General features: G+C 39.0%; 1 protein-coding gene across 1 annotated transcript in view; it reads left to right on the forward strand.

Moving 5' to 3' along the window:
- The window catches only part of LOC126475099 (protein kinase C-binding protein NELL1-like), a 980,737-nt gene that overhangs the window by 895,941 nt on the left and 63,142 nt on the right, over positions 1–21,654 (forward strand). Inside the window, exon 15 of the mRNA XM_050102677.1 lies at positions 1,908–1,928. Within this exon, the coding sequence (XP_049958634.1) occupies positions 1,908–1,928 (21 nt within the window). The remainder of the gene's footprint in view (positions 1–1,907; positions 1,929–21,654) is intronic.

The raw sequence follows: 21,654 nt of genomic DNA on the forward strand, positions 1-21,654 counted from the left end.
AAGAGATATTTAAAAAATCATAAAAGTCATTGATGGGGACCAAGAAATGAATACAGTATGCAGATTCAAAAGGATGTACAGTGCAGTAGTTATTCGGACACGAAGAGGCTTGCTCATTTATAGAGTAGCATGGAGAGCTGCATCAAACCAGTTTTCAGACCAAAGACCACAACAAGAACAAACTTTTGAAGAATCTAAGAATATTGTAAATATGTTCAGCCACTGACAAAAAATTTTAATATGTATTTAGAATGATTACAATGCTAGTTCAGACTAATGGCTAACAAGTGTACATTCTCAGATGCTGAGTAGGAACTGGCCATTTGGAGCTGAAAATACACTTAAAGTACATTTACTGTTTCTTCAGGCACCTGTGAAATATTATGTTATGCCTAAGACATGATACTGATGTTATTGTACTACAGTTTGTGTTTAGTTATAACCTAAAGAAATAGACCATTTTCCCCTTAACTAAAATAGGTAAGCATCTCCTCATATCAAGTTTGGAGTTAATTTACATTTGTCTGTTAAGCCACAGAAATTCTTAATGTACATAATGATGAAATGTCTCTGGGTGTGCTAGTGAGCACACATATAAGATTGTCTATGGCTTTGGTCTGGTACATACATAACAACTGATGGAACACAAACGTTGTATGTGACTTTTACACACCAACAAGTTTTCTACTCCTCAGCTTAGCATACCTAAAAGCCTCTCCATGGATTGATATTACAGTAAGAGTTGGACAATACATTTATTTAAAACAATTCAGCGATAGCATGATCTATGCTGCTGAAAGAGCTTACATTCACTCATACAATGTGTCAGCCTATTGATGATGGCAATTTTTGGTTTACAGCAGAGAGGACATTTAATGCAGTTCACAATGTCTAGCTATCAACTCATTAGATAGGGCAGTCAGTGTTCAAACTTAAAGAAATGCATATCATCACCACTTATTGTATACATAGCTCATTACATTGTGCTTGTCATCATTATGTCCTTTAACTCAGAAGTTCTAAGAAATTTTTGATGAAACATCAATACAGATTGCTGATCAAGCTCAGCTGCAATCTTGAGATGATGTCAGCATGGTAAAAAGACTTTGTATTGTACGCAAAAATTTCAGTTAAATTCTAGGCAGTTATTATGAAGATTCAAAAAGAAATACTTGAAGAGGAGATAATGAAAGGATATAAGCCTCATAGTGAAGTATTATGTATTAAATAAACTTTATTTTTGTTTCTTTCACAGCCTGCTTTAGGGAAGTTATTGGCAGTACATGTAAAGTGATTCAGATAACACTTCAACTCTGATATAAAGAACTAAAAATAATCACTTCCATTTAGAATACCTGTTACGATCAAATATAAATTGTATAAAGAACTGAAAATACTCAAGCTAAAAGAAAAGGCTGAAACAAAAATTTTGAAAAGTAATTTGTTAATTTTAATGACTGCATGCATCAATGAAATACCCAAGCATTTCTATGTTTATTTAGATTGTTACTCAGTATTAACAGGATGCAGCTTGCATTGTGTAAGGGTGTGACATGTTTTGTATCTGATCACCCTCTGACATTGAGCTCTGAACATGATTAGAATGATCATGTCTTCGGAAACTTCAGAAACAGTTATAAAAATGTCAGACATGCTTCATTAACTTTTATGCAATACTTATTTTGTTGAAGCAATTAATTTATGACTCTATACTGTGCAACAAAACTAACCAATAGTAATAAAACAAATTCTAAACTTATTGTTTTTATAGAACCAACTAACTTGGCATATTACTTTAATATGATTGGCAGTAATGATGTGTTACTAATTGAAACACTTTGTTGGATGGTTTGTTTTGTTCTGTGTTGTTGTAACTAACTATGTAGTAACACTGACTTCCCTTGCAGGTGCCGTACTGCGCGCAATTGGTGAGCAATACCGCGTGTTGTGTGCATCGGTAAATCACGTGGCTCCTACACTTCCTAAATATTAATATTTTTAGCCATAAAAGCTATCTGTTTGTCTGGTCATGATTATGTATTTTCAAATTGAAAGGACTCATTATTTATTGGGATTTCTGATATTATGCTGAGATATGATGTGTAGAGTATTTTCTACATCCTGCCATACCTAGGAAAATTTTTTGAAAAAAAATTTCCTGTGTAGTTTTAGAAGCATACAAGGGTTGACAGCTAATGCAAAAATTTGAAATTAAAACAAAATGTTGAGTTTTCCTAACAGTTATTCATGGGATCTTATTTCTGACATAGGTGACTTTCTGTACAATATTCAAAGAATGAGATGCCATAAGTCAATAATAATAATGGAAAGAGTGCAGGTAATCACTCAGTGTTCAGTTTAGGGGGTGATTAGATAACAGGCTTGTAAAGAAAAGTGAAAATATTGCTAAGAAGAAGGATATTCTCCAAAAGCTTGGCAATGTTTTCAACCTCCTTTACATGTGTGTCATTTGCTCAACATCTCCAGCATACAGCGAGTGATTACTTGTGCTCTTTCCCTTATTTATGTTCTTGAGGACTTTCCATTATCATAGCAAAGTTGCTATTGTAAGACTAATACAAATTTAAATAATAAACTGTTGAATGGAGCATTTACAAATGTACTAAATAAGAAACATACGAATAAAACGAATGAACAAAATATTGACATATATGTTCCAGAATTGAATCATAGCCTTTGGGATGTTGGGTTTCTCCTTCTTTGGTTTCTGAAAATGGAGGGAGCAGTAGCGTTTTTTTTTTATTTTGAAGGGAATGAAGTGCTTGTTCTACCTAGAGTACCCCTGCATTCATACACCTCCCCCCCCCCTCCCCCTCCCCCTCCCCCTCCTGTTCTTTTTATGTACTTGTAAAGTCATTCCATCTGCAACATCTGACATGCCTCTTCGCAGTTTCAAGTATTCTCTTTCTCTGAAGGAAGTACATACAATCATACTCATATTTAAATTTCTTACTATAACTGTTGGTCTTATCAGCACAGTATCCGTCGTCATTACCTTCTTCACATAGCATTTTATGTAACACACATTTAAGTGAGTAATTATGACTTTTATCATGCACCTATGGCTTGTAATATTCATGGTAACATTTTCCATATGCTTTATGAGTGTATTTTGTCTTAAACTTTAACATTGAGCAAAGGCGTATTTCCTGTCTGCTCCTGTACCATGCCATATGTGTATATCACATTTATTTAAGTTACTTACACATCATGTTCCATAGAACTAAACAGGCCTACAAGCAGATTGAAGCTAACAGTTTAATTAAGTCTTATTCTTACAAAGGCGTATTATGCAACTTCAAACACACAATAATGACCTGTTAGCATCAGAAATAGATGTTAATTATCACACACTAAATGAACCACACTGTCTAAAATTCCTTGGAGTTTAGCTGGATAACAAGTTAAAATGAACAGTGCCTAGGCCAACTAATCAGGAAGTCCAGTTGAATGTGTTTCACCTTTAGAAACCTCCTACATTGTGTTGACCTAAAGACGTGTATGTTAGTTTATTTTGCATATTTCCTCTCCCTGTTATCTTACAAAATTATCTTTTGAAGCAAGCAATATGATTATTGTATTAAATAGATCTCAATTTACATCTTCTCTCTGCAAAGCTCTGTGATGGCAGAGGATACATCCCATTATACCAATTATTAGGGATATTTGTCATTAAATGAATATATTAAGATTGGGAATTATGATTGCTTTAATGCCTGTGTGCTCTCTGGAATTGATCTAATCTTGTCTTCATGATCCCTGTGGGAATAATGTGTTATGGTTTGTAGTATACTTCTCAATTCCTCACTTAAGACTGGTACTTGAAAGTTTCTAAGTAGGATTTTTTACAAAAATTTCCATCTAACTTCAAGCATTTGCCAGTTTAGTTCCTTTAATACCTTTGTGACACTCTCCTATGGGTCAGACAAACCCGTGACCATACATACTGATCTTCTTTGTATCTGTTTGATATAAGCCATTAGTCCTATTGGGTATGGGTCCAAAACAGTTGAGTAGTGTTCTAGTATGGGTCACACAAGCAGTTTGTATGCAGTCTCCTTCATAGACTGATTATATTTCTGTAGTATTCCACCTATGAACAGCAGTGTGCCACCTACTTTACACATGACTTTGACTATGTGATCAATCCATTTCATATCCTTAAACTTTTTACATGCGTATATTTGTATGAGGTGACCGATTGCATCTGTGCCTTGTTGATATTGTAGTCATAGGATAGTACATTTTTTCTTTTTGTAAAGTGAAAGTTTTATATTTTCGAACATTTTAGCAGGTTCCCACTCTTGGTACCACTTTGAAATCTAATAATGAAATGCAGGTTTTTTCATATAGTGTTTCACTATCGATAACTTCATCATATGTGAAAAGTCTCAGGCTACCATTAATACTGTGTACAAGATCATTAACATACAACATAAACAGCATGAGTCCCAAAACGCTTCTGTGGGGCACATCTGAAGTTACTTCTACATCTGTCAGTGACTCTCTATCCAAGATAAAATGCCCTTCACACCAGGAAATCCTCAATCCAGTCACAAATGTTACATAATACCCCATATGTTTAACTTTTGAGAACAAGAATATGTGTGAGGCAAATGCCTTTGAGAAGTCAAGAAACACTACATTTATCTGACTCTTTGATTTGTCAGTTTAGGATGTCAAAAGCATAAGTTGGGTGGTTTTACATTACCGACTTTTTTTGGAATCTTTTTGAGATATGTCATTGCATTTGAATTCAGAATATTTTCTAAGATTCTACAACACATGGGTGTCAGGGATGTAGAATGGTGGTTTTGTGGATTGTTTCTGTTGCCTTTCTTGTAGGTGACTGTGGCCTAGTCTTTCTCCCAACCATTGGGTACAATTTTTTGTTCTACAGTTTTTCAGTGTACTATTGATAAAAGAAGGGCTAACTCAGCTGCAAATTCAGTCTCTCATTTGAGTCTTCTACCCAACTCATAACCAAAGAACCAGGGTTAGTGTCTTTGTAGTTGCTGGTGCAAGCCTTCCACCCAACTGAGAACCAAAGAGCCAGGGTCAGTTCTGGGAACAATGCTGCAGATTGGGAGCTTTGTTGCAGCTCTGTGAGAAAGGCTGGGATTCTAAACATTCTCTGCCAGGTGCTGGGTATCATCCAAGTATTAACTCTGTGCCCAGATGACAGGCATCATTTGTCCCAGTGTGTACCACAATGTGCAGTTAGATGCACCCTGTACCCTCAGTGGTAGCCAGAATAGCCTCTTCAACATATTAAATGAGGCCTCCAGGCATACACAATGATTGCACATGCTGTTCCTTTTGTGCCTTGTGGCCATTTCCCTAAGGGGTAACGTTGTTTACAGCATGTCTGAACTGTTGATGATTAATGCACTCCTAGCCTTTTGCATTTGCCTCCTCTTAACATGGGACACAGCATGAGTACTAGTTACTAAGGTTTTTTCCCATTCCATTCATGTATGGAGCATGGGAAGAATAATTGTTTAAATGTCTCCACGGGTACTGTGTTTAACCTTGTCCTCACAATCCTTATGGAACCAATACAAAGGTGGTTGTAGTATATTCCTAGAATCGTCTTGGAAAGCCAGGTCTTGAAACTAAGTAAGTAAGCTTTCTCAAGATAGTTTATGTCTGTCTTTAAGAGTCTGCCAGTTCAATTTCTTTAGCATGTCTGTGACACTCTACCACTGATCAACAAACCTGTGACCATTTGTGCTGCCATTCTGTGTATTAGTCCTACTTGCTATGGATCCCATGTACTTGGGTAATTTTTTAGGATGAGTCATACAAGTGATATGTAAACATTCTACTTTGTAACTTGAATGCATTTCTCCAATACTCTACAAAAAAACCAAAGTCTACCATCTGCTTTATCCATGACTTAGCCTATGTGATCATTTCATATGACTACAAAGTACTACACTTAGGTATTTGTATGAGTTCACTGACTCCAACAGTGATGCATTGATATTAGAGTCATCAGCTACTGGGCTTTTTCATTTTGTGAAGTGCACAATTTTACATTTCTGAACTTTTAAAGCCAACTGCCAATCTTTGCATCATTGTTTAAATCTTATCAAGGTCTGTCTGAATATTTATGGAGCTCCTTTCACACAGTATTTCATTATAGATAGTTGCATTATCAGCAAAAGAGTCTGAGGTTACTATTAATATTATCTGCAAGGCCATTAATATGCAGCATGATCAGCAGTGGTCCCAACACATTTCTCTGAGGCACACCCGAAATTACTTCTACATCTGTCAAAGACTCCCATCCTGGATTATTTGCTGCTTTCTCCCTACCAAAAAATCCTCAGTTCAATCACAAATTTCATTTGATACCCCACATGATGTGCTTTTCAAGTAGATGTGGTAGTGGGTCAAACACATTTTGGAAAGCAAGAAATACTGCACCTACCTGACTAGCTTGATCCAAAGTTTACAGTATTTCATGTGATAAAAGTCCAAGTTGGCTTTCATGTGATCGATGTTCTTGGAATCTGTGTTGGTTGGCATGGAGAAGGTCATTTTGGTTGATATATCTCATAATGTCTAAGCTCAGAAGATTTTCTGAGATTCTACAACAAAAAGATGTCAAGGATATTGGACAGTTGTTTTGTGGATCACTGGTACCACCCTTCTAGTAAATGGGCGTGACCTATGTTTTTTTCATAGCTGCTGGACAGAACTTTTGTTTTGGGGATCTACACTGGATTATAGTAAAACAGGGGCTAACCCTCCATTGGCCTCATATCCCCAGCACAGGGCATCTGGATCTACCATTGACACACCACTCACATTCAAGTACATTAGTACTAGTAGACCCTGTACTTTCTGCTGAAGATACAGTATCCACAAGAAAAGATAATAGTTGAGGTACCTTTGATATCTCTGGTACATGACTCTCAATAGCTCTCCCAACATGCCCATTCATGACAGCTTCCAATCGTTTGACAGTAGTTGGGGCTATTTTCCAGCTGTTTATGGGCAGCAGCTAATTCATCAATTGCATACAGCAGGGCTGCATTGTGGCTAGTGAGATATTTGACAGAACAATAAACAAATAACTGTAAACAAAGGTTACTGACTCTCTTCCAACTTTGGGATTGGTGCACTTGTAAGGATAATGCCTTTTAGAACTGAAAACTGAAGTGATTAACACCCAAACTGAGATACCCATTACAACAGAAGAACATGGTATACAGTTTACTGTTTCACTTAACCATTTTTGAAGTAATGCTCATTAACACATTCAACACTAGTGTTAATTTACAATAAATGCAGATAATATATATTCCCCACCCCATCACCCCCTCCCCCCCTTCCCATGAACAATGGACCTTGCCATTGGTGAAGAGGCTTGTGTGCCGCAGCAATACAGATAGCCGTACCGTAGGTGCAACCACAATTGAAGGGTACCTGTTGAGAGACCAGACAAATGTGTGATTCCTGAAGAGGAGCAGCAGCCTTTTTAGTAGTTGCAGGGGCAACAGTCTGGATGATTGACTGATCTGGCCTTGAAACACTAACCAAAACAGACTTGCTGTGCTGTTACTGCGAACGGCTGAAAGCAAGGGGAAACTACAGCTGTAGTTTTTCCCGAGGGCATGCAACTTTACTGTATGGTTAAATGATGATGGCGTCCTCTTGGGTAAAATATTCTGGAGGTAAAATAGGCCCCCATTCAGATCTCCGGGCAGGGACTACTCAGGAGGATGTCATTATCAGGAGAAAGAAAACTGTCATTCTATGGGTTGGGGTGTGGAATGTCAGATCCCTTAATTGGGCAGGTAGGTTAGAAAAGTTAAAAAGGGAAATGGATAGGTTAAAGTTAGATATAGTGGGAATTAGTGAAGTTTGGTGGCAGGAAGAACAAGACTTCTGCTCAGGTGAATACAGGGTTATAAATACAAAATCAAATAGGGGTAATGCAGGAGTAGGTTTAATAATGAATAAAAAAAAATAGGAATGCAGATAAGCTACTACAGACAGCATAGTGAACGCCTTATTGTGGCCCAGATAGATGCAAAGCCCACGCCTACCACAGTAGTACAAGTTTATATGCCAACTAGCTCTGCAGATGACGAAGAAATTGAGGAAATACACTCCTGGAAATTGAAATAAGAACACCGTGAATTCATTGTCCCAGGAAGGGGAAACTTTATTGACACATTCCTGGGGTCAGATACATCACATGATCACACTGACAGAACCACAGGCACATAGACACAGGCAACAGAGCATGCACAATGTCGGCACTTGTACAGTGTATATCCACCTTTCGCAGCAATGCAGGCTGCTATTCTCCCATGGAGACGATCGTAGAGATGCTGGATGTAGTCCTGTGGAACGGCTTGCCATGCCATTTCCACCTGGCGCCTCAGTTGGACCAGCGTTCGTGCTGGACGTGCAGACCGCGTGAGACGACGCTTCATCCAGTCCCAAACATGCTCAATGGGGGACAGATCCGGAGATCTTGCTGGCCAGGATAGTTGACTTACACCTTCTAGAGCACATTGGGTGGCACGGGATACATGCGGACGTGCATTGTCCTGTTGGAACAGCAAGTTCCCTTGCCGGTCTAGGAATGGTAGAACGATGGGTTTGATGACGGTTTGGATGTACCGTGCACTATTCAGTGTCCCCTCGACGATCACCAGTGGTGTACGGCCAGTGTAGGAGATCGCTCCCCACACCATGATGCCGGGTGTCGGTCCTGTGTGCCTCGGTCGTATGCAGTCCTGATTGTGGCGCTCACCTGCACGGCGCCAAACACGCATACGACCATCATTGGCACCAAGGCAGAAGCGACTCTCATCGCTGAAGACGACACGTCTCCATTCGCCCCTCCATTCACGCCTGTCGCGACACCACTGGAGGCGGGCTGCACGATGTTGGGGCGTGAGCGGAAGACGGCCTAACGGTGTGCGGGACCGTAGCCCAGCTTCATGGAGACGGTTGCGAATGGTCCTCGCCGATACCCCAGGAGCAACAGTGTCCCTAATTTGCTGGGAAGTGGCGGTGCGGTCCCCTACGGCACTGCGTAGGATCCTACGGTCTTGGCGTGCATCCGTGCGTCGCTGCGGTCCGGTCCCAGGTCGACGGGCACGTGCACCTTCCGCCGACCACTGGCGACAACATCGATGTACTGTGGAGACATCACGCCTCACGTGTTGAGTAATTCGGCGGTACGTCCACCCGGCCTCCCGCATGCCCACTATACGCCCTCGCTCAAAGTCCGTCAACTGCACATACGGTTCACGTCCACGCTGTCGCGGAATGCTACCAGTGTTAAAGACTGCGATGGAGCTCCGTATGCCACGGCAAACTGGCTGACACTGACGGCGGCAGTGCACAAATGCTGCGCAGCTAGCGCCATTCGACGGCCAACACCGCGGTTCCTGGTGTGTCCGCTGTGCCGTGCGTGTGATCATTGCTTGTACAGCCCTCTCGCAGTGTCCGGAGCAAGTATGGTGGGTCTGACACACCGGTGTCAATGTGTTCTTTTTTCCATTTCCAGGAGTGTATATGATGAAATGGTTCAAGAGTCATAAAAGAAGGTTGTATACATGGAAGAAGCCTGGAGATACTGACAGGTTTCAAATAGATTATTTAATGGTAAGACAGAGATTTAGGAACCAGGTTTTAAATTGTAAGACATTTCCAGGGGCAGATGTGGACTCTGGCCACAATCTGTTGGTTATGAACTGTAGATTAAAACTAAAGAAACTGCAAGAAGGTGGAAATTTAAGGAGATGGGACCTGGATAAACTGACAGAACCAGAGGTTGTAGAGAGTTTCAGGGAGAGCATTAGGGAACAATTGACAAGAATGGGGGAAAGAAATACAGTAGAAGAAGAACGGGTAGCTTTGAGAGATGAAATAGTGAAGGCAGCAGAGGATAAGGTACGTAAAAAGAGAGCTAATAGAAATTTTTGGGTAACAGAAGAGATACTGAATTTAATTGATGAAAGGAGAAAATACAAAAATGCAGTAAATGAAGCCGGCAAAAAGGAAAACAAACGTCTCAAAAATGAGGTCGACAGGAAGTGCATAATGTGTAATCAGGGATGGATAGAGGACAAATGTAAGGATGTAGAGGTGTATATCACTAGGGGTAAGATAGATACTACCTACAGGAAAATTAAAGAGGCCTTTGGAGAAAAGAGAACCTCTTGCAGGAATATCAGGAGCTCTGATGGAAACCCAGTTCTAAGCAAAGAAGGGAAAGCAGAAAGGTGGAAGGAGTATATAGAGGGTCTATACAAGGCAATGTTTTTGAGGACAATCTTATGGAAATGGAAGAGGATGTAGATGAAGATGAAATGGTAGATATGATACTGCGTGAAGAGTTTGACAGAGTACTGAAAGACCTAAGTTGAAACAAGGCCCCGGGAGTAGACAACGCTCCATTAGAACTACTGATAGCCTTGGGAGAGCCAGCTCATACAAAACTCTACCATCTGGTAAGCAAGATGTATGAGACAGATGAAATACCCTCAGACTTCAAGAAGAATATAAGAATTACAATCCCAGAAAAAGCAGGGGTTGACGGATGAGAAAATTACTGAACTATCAGTTTAATAAGCCACAGCTGCAAAATACGAACACGAATTCTTTACAGACAAATGGAAAAACTGGTAGAAGCCAACCTCAGGGAAGATCAGTTTGGATTCCATAGAAATGTTGGAACATGTGAGGCAATACTCACCCTACGACTTATCTTAGAAAATAGATTAAGGAAAGGCAAACCCACATTTCTAGCATTTGTAGACTTAGAGAAAGCTTTTGACAATGTTGACTGGAATACCGTCTCTCAAACTCTGAAGGTGGCAGGGGTAAAATACAGGGAGCGAAAGGCTATTTACAATTTGTACAGAAACCAGATGGCAGTTATAAGAGTCGAGGGGCATGAAAGAGAAGCAATGGTTGGGAACAGAGTGAGACAGGGTTGTAGCCTATCCCTGATGTTATCCAATTTGTTTATTGAGCAAGCTGTAAAGGAAACAAAAGAAAAATGTGGAGTAGGTATTAAAATTCATGGAGAAGAAATTGAAACTTTGAGGTTCGCCAATGACATTGTAATTCTGTCAGAGACAGCAAAGGACCTGGAAGAGCAGCTGAACGGAATGGGCAGTGTCTTGAAAGGAGGATATAAGATGAACATCAACAAAATCAAAACGAGGATAATGGAATGTAGTCGAATTAAATCGGGTGATGCTGAGTGTATTAGATTAGGAAATGAGATGCTTAAAGTAATAAATGAGTTTTGCTATTTGGGGAGCAAAGTAACTGATGACGGTTGAAGTGGAGAGGATATAAAATGTAGACTGTAAATGGCAAGGAAGGAGTTTCTGAAGAAGAGAAATTTGTTAACATTGAGTATAGATTTAAGTGTCAGGAAGTCTTTTCTGAAGGTATTTGTATGGAGTGTAGCCATGTATGGAAGTGAAATGTGGACAATAAATAGTTTGGACAAAAAGAGAGTAGAAGCTTTGAAATGTGGTGCTACAGAAGAATGCTGAAGATTAGATGAGTAGATCACATAACTAATGAGGAGGTATTGAATAGAATTGGGGAGAAGAGAAATTAGTGGCAAAACTTGACTAGAAGAAGGGATCGGTTGGTAAGACATACTCTGAGGCATCAAGCGGTCACCAATTTAGTATTGTAGGGCAGTGCGGATGGTAAAATTGTAGAGGGAAACCAAGAGATGAATACACTAAACAGATTCAGAAGGATGTAGGTTGCAGTTGGTACTGGGAGATGAAGAAGCTTGCTCAGAGTAGAGTAGCATGGAGAGCTACATCAAACCAGTCTCTGGACTGAAGACCACAACAACAACAACAACATCTATTCCTCTCAAAAGAGAAAACTAATGTAATGTGATATGTTAGTTATCTACAGTAACTTTAATCACAAATGCCAATTTACATCAAAATAACTTATCTATAACACTTGAAACTTATGAAATTTGTCAAAAATATGTGTTTACAAGCATTCAAAAACTCTCAGAAATATGCTTTTTTTCACGTAAATATGCAGTGAAATTAGGGAACAATTGTTTTTGAACAAGGGTGTTGTTATCAAAAGTACCTGAAAAGAACAAATTAAGATTACTATCAATGATATAATATGAGCTTTTTTCAGTACTCTCAAATGTTCAAAAATATGTGTTATATCATGATACATATGAGTATTGACACAGTCAATGAAAGATTATGTGAAAATGACACTAACACCAAAATATTAGAATCTTGAATTTTGAATCAATGCTATCTGACATACAAGCTTTCAAAGAAAGGAAATTTGGAAATCAGTTTATATATGCAAACATATGTGCAAATTGCACTGATTTTCTACGTGTTTGAATTTGGGAGACCTTGTACATTGTTGTGCCAAAGAGCAACACTGCAATGCTGGTCTGTACAATCAAAATAATGAAGCCTCTCTAAGGATCATTAAAATCTTTCACCCACTTCCCAAAACAATTAGTTTTTACCATTTTTTATTGGTGAAAACGAAAATCAGTACAATCAGCACTGTGGTTTGCTCAGTTACAGTACAAAGCCCAAAATAATTTTGATGTCATTTTATCTTCTTGTCTTAATATTGTGAAAAGGAGAGTTGGTACTCACCATATATCGGAGATGCTGAGTCGCAGATAGCCACGACAAAAAGACTGTCACAAATTAGCTTTTGGCCAGTATGGCCTTCATAAAAAAATAGACTACACACACACACTCACAAACACACACACACACACACACACACACACACACACACACACACACACACACACACAAACACACACACACACACAAATGCAATCCACACACACGACTGCAGTCTCCGATAACTGAACCCAAACTGCAAGCAGCAGCACCAGTGCATGATGGAAGTGCGACTGGGTAGGGGTAAGGAGGATGCTGGGGCAGGGAGGGGAAAGGATAGTAGGGTGGGGACTGTGAAGTGCTGCTGGGAAGTGCGCAGGGACAAGATCGAGAGAGAGTAGGGCAGCTGTGTGCAGTCGGTAGGTTAGACGTTGGGCAGGGGAGGGGTGGGGGGTTAGCAGAAAAGGAGAGAAGGAAAAAGACTGGGTATGATGGTGGAATGAGGGCTGTGCAGTGCTGGAATGGGAACAGGCAGGGGGCTGGATGGATGAGGACAATGACTAATGAAGTTTGAGGCCAGGAGGGATGCGGAAACGTAAGATATATTGCACGCATATATTGCGCTGCATAAATATTTAGTCAGATATGATAATATTTAAAAGTGGTACTAGGATTGACAATTGGCATTCAAAGTTCAGGAATGGAAAATTTTACACTTCACAAAATGAAAAAATATGGTTTCCCATGACTATAATATCAATGAGTCACAGTTGGAATTAGTCGACTAATCAGATCATAGATTTCAGTTTGTTGGTAGACCACTTGAGAAATGCAATCAGTTTACAAAGGAGATTGGCTAGAAATCACTCATGAAGTCCATCCTAGAATATTGCTCAAGCATGCGGCACCTGTACCAAATCAGACTAAGAGGGGTGTTGAACGTGTACAAAGAAGGGCAGCACAAATTGTCACAGATTCATTTTACCCATGGTAGAGTATGACAGACATTCTGAAGAAACTGAACTGACAGACTCCTGAAGGCAGACATAATCCATCCTGAGAAGGCCTGCTTACTTAATTTCAAGAACTGGCTTTAAATGATGACTCTATGAATATACGAGGGTCACCCACAAAGTAAATTACGTTTCTATTTCTATCTGTGGCAGCTCTACAGTCACAGTTCTGAACATGTGCAGCAGTTACTCTGACTCAAGGAGAAGAGTATGCCATTTCCAAATCACTCCCGCCGATGTGTGCTTTTGTAGTGTTTCTTTATAATGTCAACTGTAATTGAAAATGCTGCCACGTGTGAAATCAGATCTGTATTTGTTTTCTAAGCACAAAGAAAGTTAAACCAAAGGAAATTCATCAGAAAATCTGCAAGGTTTATGGACAAAATGCTATGAGTGATTCAATGGTTAGAAGATGGGTCAAACTGTTCAATGAAGGACATGATCAAGTGCCCAATGAAGAACGAAGTGGGCCTCCCTCTATGGTTACTGATGAACTGCTTCACACAATTGAAGAGAAGATTAAGCACAATCAGAAGTTTCCACTTAGTGCCATTGCTATGGGAGTTCTGCAAATCTCACGATCACTAATTCATGAAATTGTTACTGAAAAACTGAAATTTCAAAAACTTTGCTCATGTTGGGTACCCAAAATTCTTACTGAACAACACAAAAAACAATGGATGGGCAGTGCACTTCAGTTTTTGACATGCTACAATGAAGATAGTGATTGTTTTCTTTCTTGGATAGTCGTGAGGGATGAAACTTGGGGACCATATGACACCCTTGAAACAAAATGGCAATCATTGGAATGGAGGCACACATCATCCCCAATGAAGGTTAAGCCTAAGCAAATATTGACACCTTGAAAAGTCATGTGCACCATTTTTTGGGAGAGAAAAGGCATTTTGCTGATTGTTTTCTTACCACGAGGCCAAACAGTCAATGCACATGGTTACTGCGAGACCATTAAGAAATTGCGCTGTGCAGTACAGAACAAGCACCGAGGATTACAGTGAAAAGATGTTGTTTTTTTCCACAATAATGCCTGACCTCACACAGTGAATATGACAAAACATCTCTTATGTGAATTTCACTGGGACATGTTTGGTCATCCTCCGTACAGCCCGGACCTCACTCCTAGCGACTTTCATCTCCTCTTACACCTAAAATCTGACCTTGGTGGTCATGGTGGTCAACACTTCAACGATGATGATGAGCTGAAAGAACATGTTGCCACATGGTTGAATACACACACAGCAACCTTCTATGAAGAAGGCATACAAAAACTTGTACCATAGTATGAAAGTGCCTACAAAATTTCGGAAGCTATGTAGAAAAGTAGTTTAACAGTTGTAGATTTTTGTACAATAAATATTTTTTCTGTATCTGTACATGTTTGTTTTATATAACCAAATTGAACTTACTTTGTGGCCATACCTCGTACCACAACCCCCTACATAACACTCTCATAGGGGTTGTGAGGACAAGATGGAATGGGAAAAAACCCTAATAACTGCTACAATCAAATGTACCATCTGCTATGCAATTTACAGTGATCTGCAGAGTGCAGATGTAGATGTAGAAATATTACATCATAAGCAGACAATCCTGGTGCAGACATCTCATCAGTGTGTATTATTCTATTTGGAAATTTGCTTACAAGTGTGAGGGTTGCCCAGAAAGACAAATTTGAAACATTATTATATATTATTTGAAGTATCTTGAGCGAGTGCACTAAGTTTCTGTCACTTTTGATACATAGCATAGATGCAGGACAGTTTCATAATGGTGTCTGTAGGTGATGTATGTTACAAGCAATGTACCGCCATTGAACTTCTCACTGCAGAGAAGGAAACTATGGGGAATAGTCACAAATGCTTGTGGAAAGTCTGTGGAGCATCTGCTGTCAACAGAAGTACAGAGGGTGAGGTCATCAGAAGGCAGTTTGGCGGAGCTCCATGATTTGCAGTGGTCGGGGAGAACATCCATGGCTGTCACAAAATGGCTCTGAGCACTATGGGACATAACATCTGAGGTCATCAGTCCCCTAGAATTTAGAACTAGTTAAACCTAACCAACCTAAGGACATCACACTCATCCATGCCCAAAGCAGGATTAAAATCTGCGACTGTAATGGTTGCGCTGTTCCAGACTGAATCACCTACAACTGCTTGGTCAAACCAGCCGGCTGTGGCTGTCACACCTGACATGTTGCAGTGAGCTGATGTTGTCATTCAGAAGGACAGATGCATTACAAATTGGCAGTTGACACTGCATCTATCAATCAACAAAGGAAGTGTGGATGAAATTATCCACACTCTTAGATATTCAAAAGTGTGTGCAAGGTGGGTCCTGTGGTGTCTAATGGTTGGTCACAAATCACACAGAAAAAAACATTTGTCTTCATTTATTGCAATGTTTTGAATATGAGGGGGAGGCGTTCTTATCCTGAATTGTGACAGTTGATGAAACCTGGGTTCACCATTTTCAACCCGAAACATGACAGTCGATGGAATGGCGCCATTCCCACTCCCCACAGAAGAAAAAATTCAAAGCAACTGCGTCTGCTGGTAAGGTTATGATCACCCTGTTCTGGGACCATGAAAGTGATGCCAAGAGGTGGTGCCATTAATTCAGAAGCATATGTCAACACGTTAACATAACTCAAGACGTGCTTCTGGCAACTTTGGTGCCACAGCAACTCAGGAGATGTTTTGCTGCAGCGTGATAATGCTTGGACCCACACAGTTCTGAGGACTCCTGAACACATCAGAAAACAGGGTTGGACAGTGTTACTCCATCCATTCTGGAGTCCTGACCTGCCCCCTCAGACTTCCAGTTGTTTGGGCCATTAAAGGATGCCATTGGGGGAAGACATTTTGAGGATGATGAGGAGGTGATTCACACAGTAAAACACTGACCCCACCACCAGGACAAGGACTGATACTGACCCAGCATACATGCCCTTGTTTTGTGCTGGAGGAAGGCCATAGAATGGGATGGGGATAACATGGAAAAATAGGGTGTGTAGATAAAACAACATCCTTCTGTGTGAGTAATTCTCATTTTGTTCAATAAAGAATTGTTTAAGGAAAAAAATGTGGTGCATTACTTTTTGGGCAACCCTCATATATTGACACTGCCATATGCTGAGTAGGCCCATGTGGAATTAGTGTAAGATTTGTGCTGGAAAGTATGTACATGAACTTTTTAGACAGAAGGGCTGTTGTTTAGAAACTTAATGTTGATTTCTCCAGTTACATGAATGTGTTCATACAAAGAGTCAAGATTTGAGGGTGCAGATTCAAAGTTAGAGAACTGTCCAACATCAAGTGGATTATATATTACACAGATGAGCAACTCTGTGAACAGTTTAAGCTCAATGAACTTGTAAGTGGGTATATATTTATTTCAAAAACAGCAGTGTAATCAATTAATTATTCAGTTGACAGCAGCTGATGAACAGAAAGCATTTCTGTTCATGGTTGTTGAGAAATGTTGCCGGTGATGTCTTGAACAGAAGCAACCTCATGAGTGATGAGGCTTGGTTTCACCTGTCTGGGTGCATAAATTCCCAAAACAACTGGTATGGGTTGACAGAAAATTCACACGCTATCCATCAGGGACCATTGCATGATGCAAAGATTGGTGTTTCATGTGCCATTTCTGCCACATGTGTTGTGGGAGTTCTTTGATATGACAGTGAACAGTGATGTGTATTGGGAATCCTGGAGGAGTTTTATTTAAACTTGACACAGAAGAGGAGGGTCGTTTGATGTGTTGACTTTACATGTCGATTTCATGTGTCCCACCATATAGTAAGGATTTGGTGTTTCTTCTTGCTTAACCTCTTGCCCAAACTGAATGTCTCATCATGATACCACTCTCAGGAAAAGAATAAGTGATTCAGTCACCATTTGATATTACACAAATTAGTTAGGAAATCTCTTATGCTTATTCTCTACGTATAGCAGGGGAAAATTTGCCTCCTACATCGTAATCATGATCTTCTGAGGGCATAAGTTTATATTACAGTATTGATGGCCTTTGTGCCAGTTTTCTTCCTCTCATTTTTGTTCCATTCATAAATGCTGCAACTTGAAGCTCAGATAAATGATCATACTTGTTGAAGTCTGAAATGAGCAAGTGCCCCCAGCTCATTGAATTCCTTGAGAGTAGGTCCACATATGGATTTTGCTGGATGCTTTGGTGAGCAGAAATCCAGAAAAGTTCACTGAAATTCCATGCCTCTGTAGCTCAACCACTGTTCCCAATATATTTAGAAATTTTTGACCCACAAGAGAAAATGTTATTCTGAAGTTGGCACAGTTATTGTGAAAAGTTCTTAATGCTGATGATTCATGTTTAGGGAGCAGATGGATGTTGCATGAAGCGAGAAGCTTGTAATGAAAATAATAATAATAATTTCGAAGTGCTTGTTTCTGGTGGTGATCTGGATAGTAAGAAAATGTTTTTATTGAGTAGTGGTTACTGTTTAGGAACATGCTTTCCATTTCAATAAATCTTTATTTATTTATTTCTACCACATCAGTCTCATATTTTCTCTTCATAATCTATGTATCTGCTTTCCTGTGAACATTTTGTTTGATTTTAATATTTTTTCTGTACATATTAACTCTTACATATTATACCAGTTATCTTTAAATATCTGTGCACCCAAAAATCATAGTTCTGTGGTGCTGGTTGTATCCACTATACATAACTTGACGTTATGACAAGATGAGTAGGCATTACTGTTTTGGCCTTTATTATTACAAATACAAAAAGAATGTAATGATCACTGTTCGTTGACGTAACTTCTTTTTAGATATGGAGAAAATACAGCTGCATGGTGAATATTGTATTACTTTGGAAAAGACAGGCAAAAATGGCAGATTGATTTACAGTTATAACCTCATTGTAGAAATAGGGTTTTTTTTACTTGGTCTTGTCATTAGTTAAATTAGATGAAAATATATATGATTCAGAAGTGGACAAAAATTTTGAGAAGCAGAAGCCCAAAGAACAGTTGAAACTTCTGCCTTTGCTTCACATGGAAGAATTCAAATCTTCATTACTTTAAACCCTGCGTAATATATATTCAGTATTACACATCAGAAATTATTCTGCTTAGTGAAGTAGAATTCAGCGTATATACATGTATATATATTTGTTATAAATATATATATTTATTATGAATACATACTCATGACCAAGATGACACTAATATAATTTTCTTCTTAGAAAATATTGGTTTTTGAAATCTGCTGCACTCACAGCATGGATATGTTAGTGCACTTAAAAATATGTACCTGTTGTTACCCTTTAGTTCCTAATTTTTTGCAGTATTAATAATTCTTTAGTTGTTACTTTCTGCATAGCACTTTTCAAGGTCTGTAATGGGCAGCAACACATTCACGCTATTTTTGAAATTGTGTTTGTTTCATGCAGTTTTCTTCAAGGTTTCTACAGCATGAATATAACAATTATTCTCTTATATTTATTACTGCAGTTGTTATTTCTAAGCAACAACAGTTGTTTACCAAGTTGAAATATTAAGTTGCTCATAGTAAATTATCAATATATATATGTGAGCACATCATGTCTGTTGGTTGAAAGTTTTATAAGATTGCTAAACAAATTGTGACCTGAAGTTTTAACTGGAGCATTTGATTTCAGCATGTGCTCTGTTGGATTTATTAATTTGTTAAGATGCCAGCCTTCATTTTTAAATACACTGCCTGACAAAAACAGTGAACACTAGGAAGAGGTTATGTGATGTTATTTCGGTGATTCAAAAATCAATTCAGATTTACAAAGAACTTGGCAGTATGAGCTCACTTATTGTCTCCTTAAGTGGGATGACCTCCAACTGATCCTTGATGTCCTTGATATCCTGGATACTGGCAGTAGGATAGAGTTAATGTCAAAGCTGTCTCATGCATGTTCCATGGAGGACAGATATAGGGATCATGCTGGCCATGGAAGTGAGTGTCTCAGTATGATGTAGACAGCTCATAGAGATACATGCTGGTTGTGGACAAGCATCATCCTGTTGAAAAATGGCACCATAATACTTTCCCCTGAGAGACAACACTGGAGTAAAGAGGATGTCCATGATGTACCATTGTACCTTCAGAGATCCCTCAATCACCACCAGCCATGACCTCAGATCATTCTCAATGGCTCCCCACACCATAATGCCAGAATTAACAGCACTGTGCTTCTCCAAAACACTGTAACCTCTCCTCAGGTAGCCACCAAACAAACTGACAGTGGTCATCACCAAATAGAATGTGATGCCATTAATCAGCGGTCCATGCTTCCTGGTCATGGAACCACTCCATACACAGTCATTTCTGTTGCGGTGTTAACAGCAGCATTTGGTAATTCCCTTTTCTGTCTGCTGCTAATCTGTGACTAATGGTGAGTGATGACAGAGAATGATGCAGAGAATCTAGTACTTGTTTGTCGGATGGCAGGTGCAGATGTGAACGGGTTATGATAGGCTTGGTGCACAATACAGTGATCCACCATTGTCACATGTGGTCAGCTGGAACCTTGATGACAACTATGCTTGCCATCATGTTCCCATACTGTCCAGTCACATCCAAATATTCCACAAATGTGGATGTGTGTGAATTGACCAGTCGGTAAAGTACAGAACGTCAGTGGGGCCCCTGTCAAACTCTGTGATGTACTTTAAATGTTGTCTTGCATAAATTTGTAGCATCTTTGAGTCCTTCATATTGACACTTTCCACATCTTCTGTATACCCTAATAGGCCTGGTAACAACCTTAAACATGAACAACACTAATGCATTCTGGTGACTGTTCTACCTGACATAGAGAATTGCAACGCTTAATAATTTACACAAATGCCGATGGTGTGTACGTGTATGAAATTCCACTGACATTGGATCATGTCATCTGGGTGAATCACTTTTCTGTCAGGCAGTGTGTTATTTGAGTTTTCTTTATTTTTGATTTATTGATAACAATGTGACATGATAACTGTTCATGTCTCTGTTTATACTGTGTGCATCTGACAGTCTAAAGGGCAAATGAGTTTAATTGGCAGTAAGAAAAATTATCATTTGATAGTTTATACTGAGAAGATATCTTACCTTTGATTCTCTATAACTGTATTTATTTAAAAATCACACTAAGAAATACTACTCTCAAATAAAGATAGAAGGGAATTATTGTTTCTTACAAGCACACCTTACCTGTGTGAACACAAAGTGACAATAAGTAAGTTTTGTCCATTTACCAAGAGAGAGAGAAGGACTGGAAAGAACTGACATTTTCAGGGATTAAGTAGGAAATTCTCACAGTGCCACAGGTCAAGGAAGATAGAACAGAACAGTCACTGTTGATTTTACAGTCATTTATTTATTTATTTATTGAGTCCTTTGATCATATGTAGTACAGTATACAGGATGATATTGGACTTATTACTAGGTGCAAAATGATACATATTTAAATAATCATTTTTCAACATGCTACCAATTTCAATAGTTGTAGTTCTTACAATGATACAATGTTAAAAATTACAGTAGCTTTAGTTCTTAACAGTTATTCTGGTCCAAGTATTCCTTTACTGAGTAGAAACAGTGGTACTGTAGATATTCTCTGACAGATATTTCAAAAGCACTAATATTTTGTAAGCATTTTATACTATTTGATAGTCTATTATGGAGTTTAATACCCAGATAGCATGTACCTTTCTGATACAAACTGGTATTGGCTGGGGGTACATGCAAGTTATATTTTATTCGAGTATTATAATCCTGTATATCTTTGTTTTTTAAAGTATTATCATCATTTCCAATCAAATACTTTTTTACATACATTAGTGTGTCAACAATAAACATACACGGTAGCGGTAGTATATTCAGTGCTTTAAATATTGGTTTGCAGGACTGTCGAGCACCACTCCCTGTCATAATCCTAATGGCTCTTTTTTGTATTCTGAATGTCCCTTG

Source organism: Schistocerca serialis, chromosome 4 (assembly GCF_023864345.2).
Source record: "Schistocerca serialis cubense isolate TAMUIC-IGC-003099 chromosome 4, iqSchSeri2.2, whole genome shotgun sequence".
NCBI classification, from domain to species: Eukaryota; Metazoa; Arthropoda; class Insecta; order Orthoptera; family Acrididae; genus Schistocerca; species Schistocerca serialis.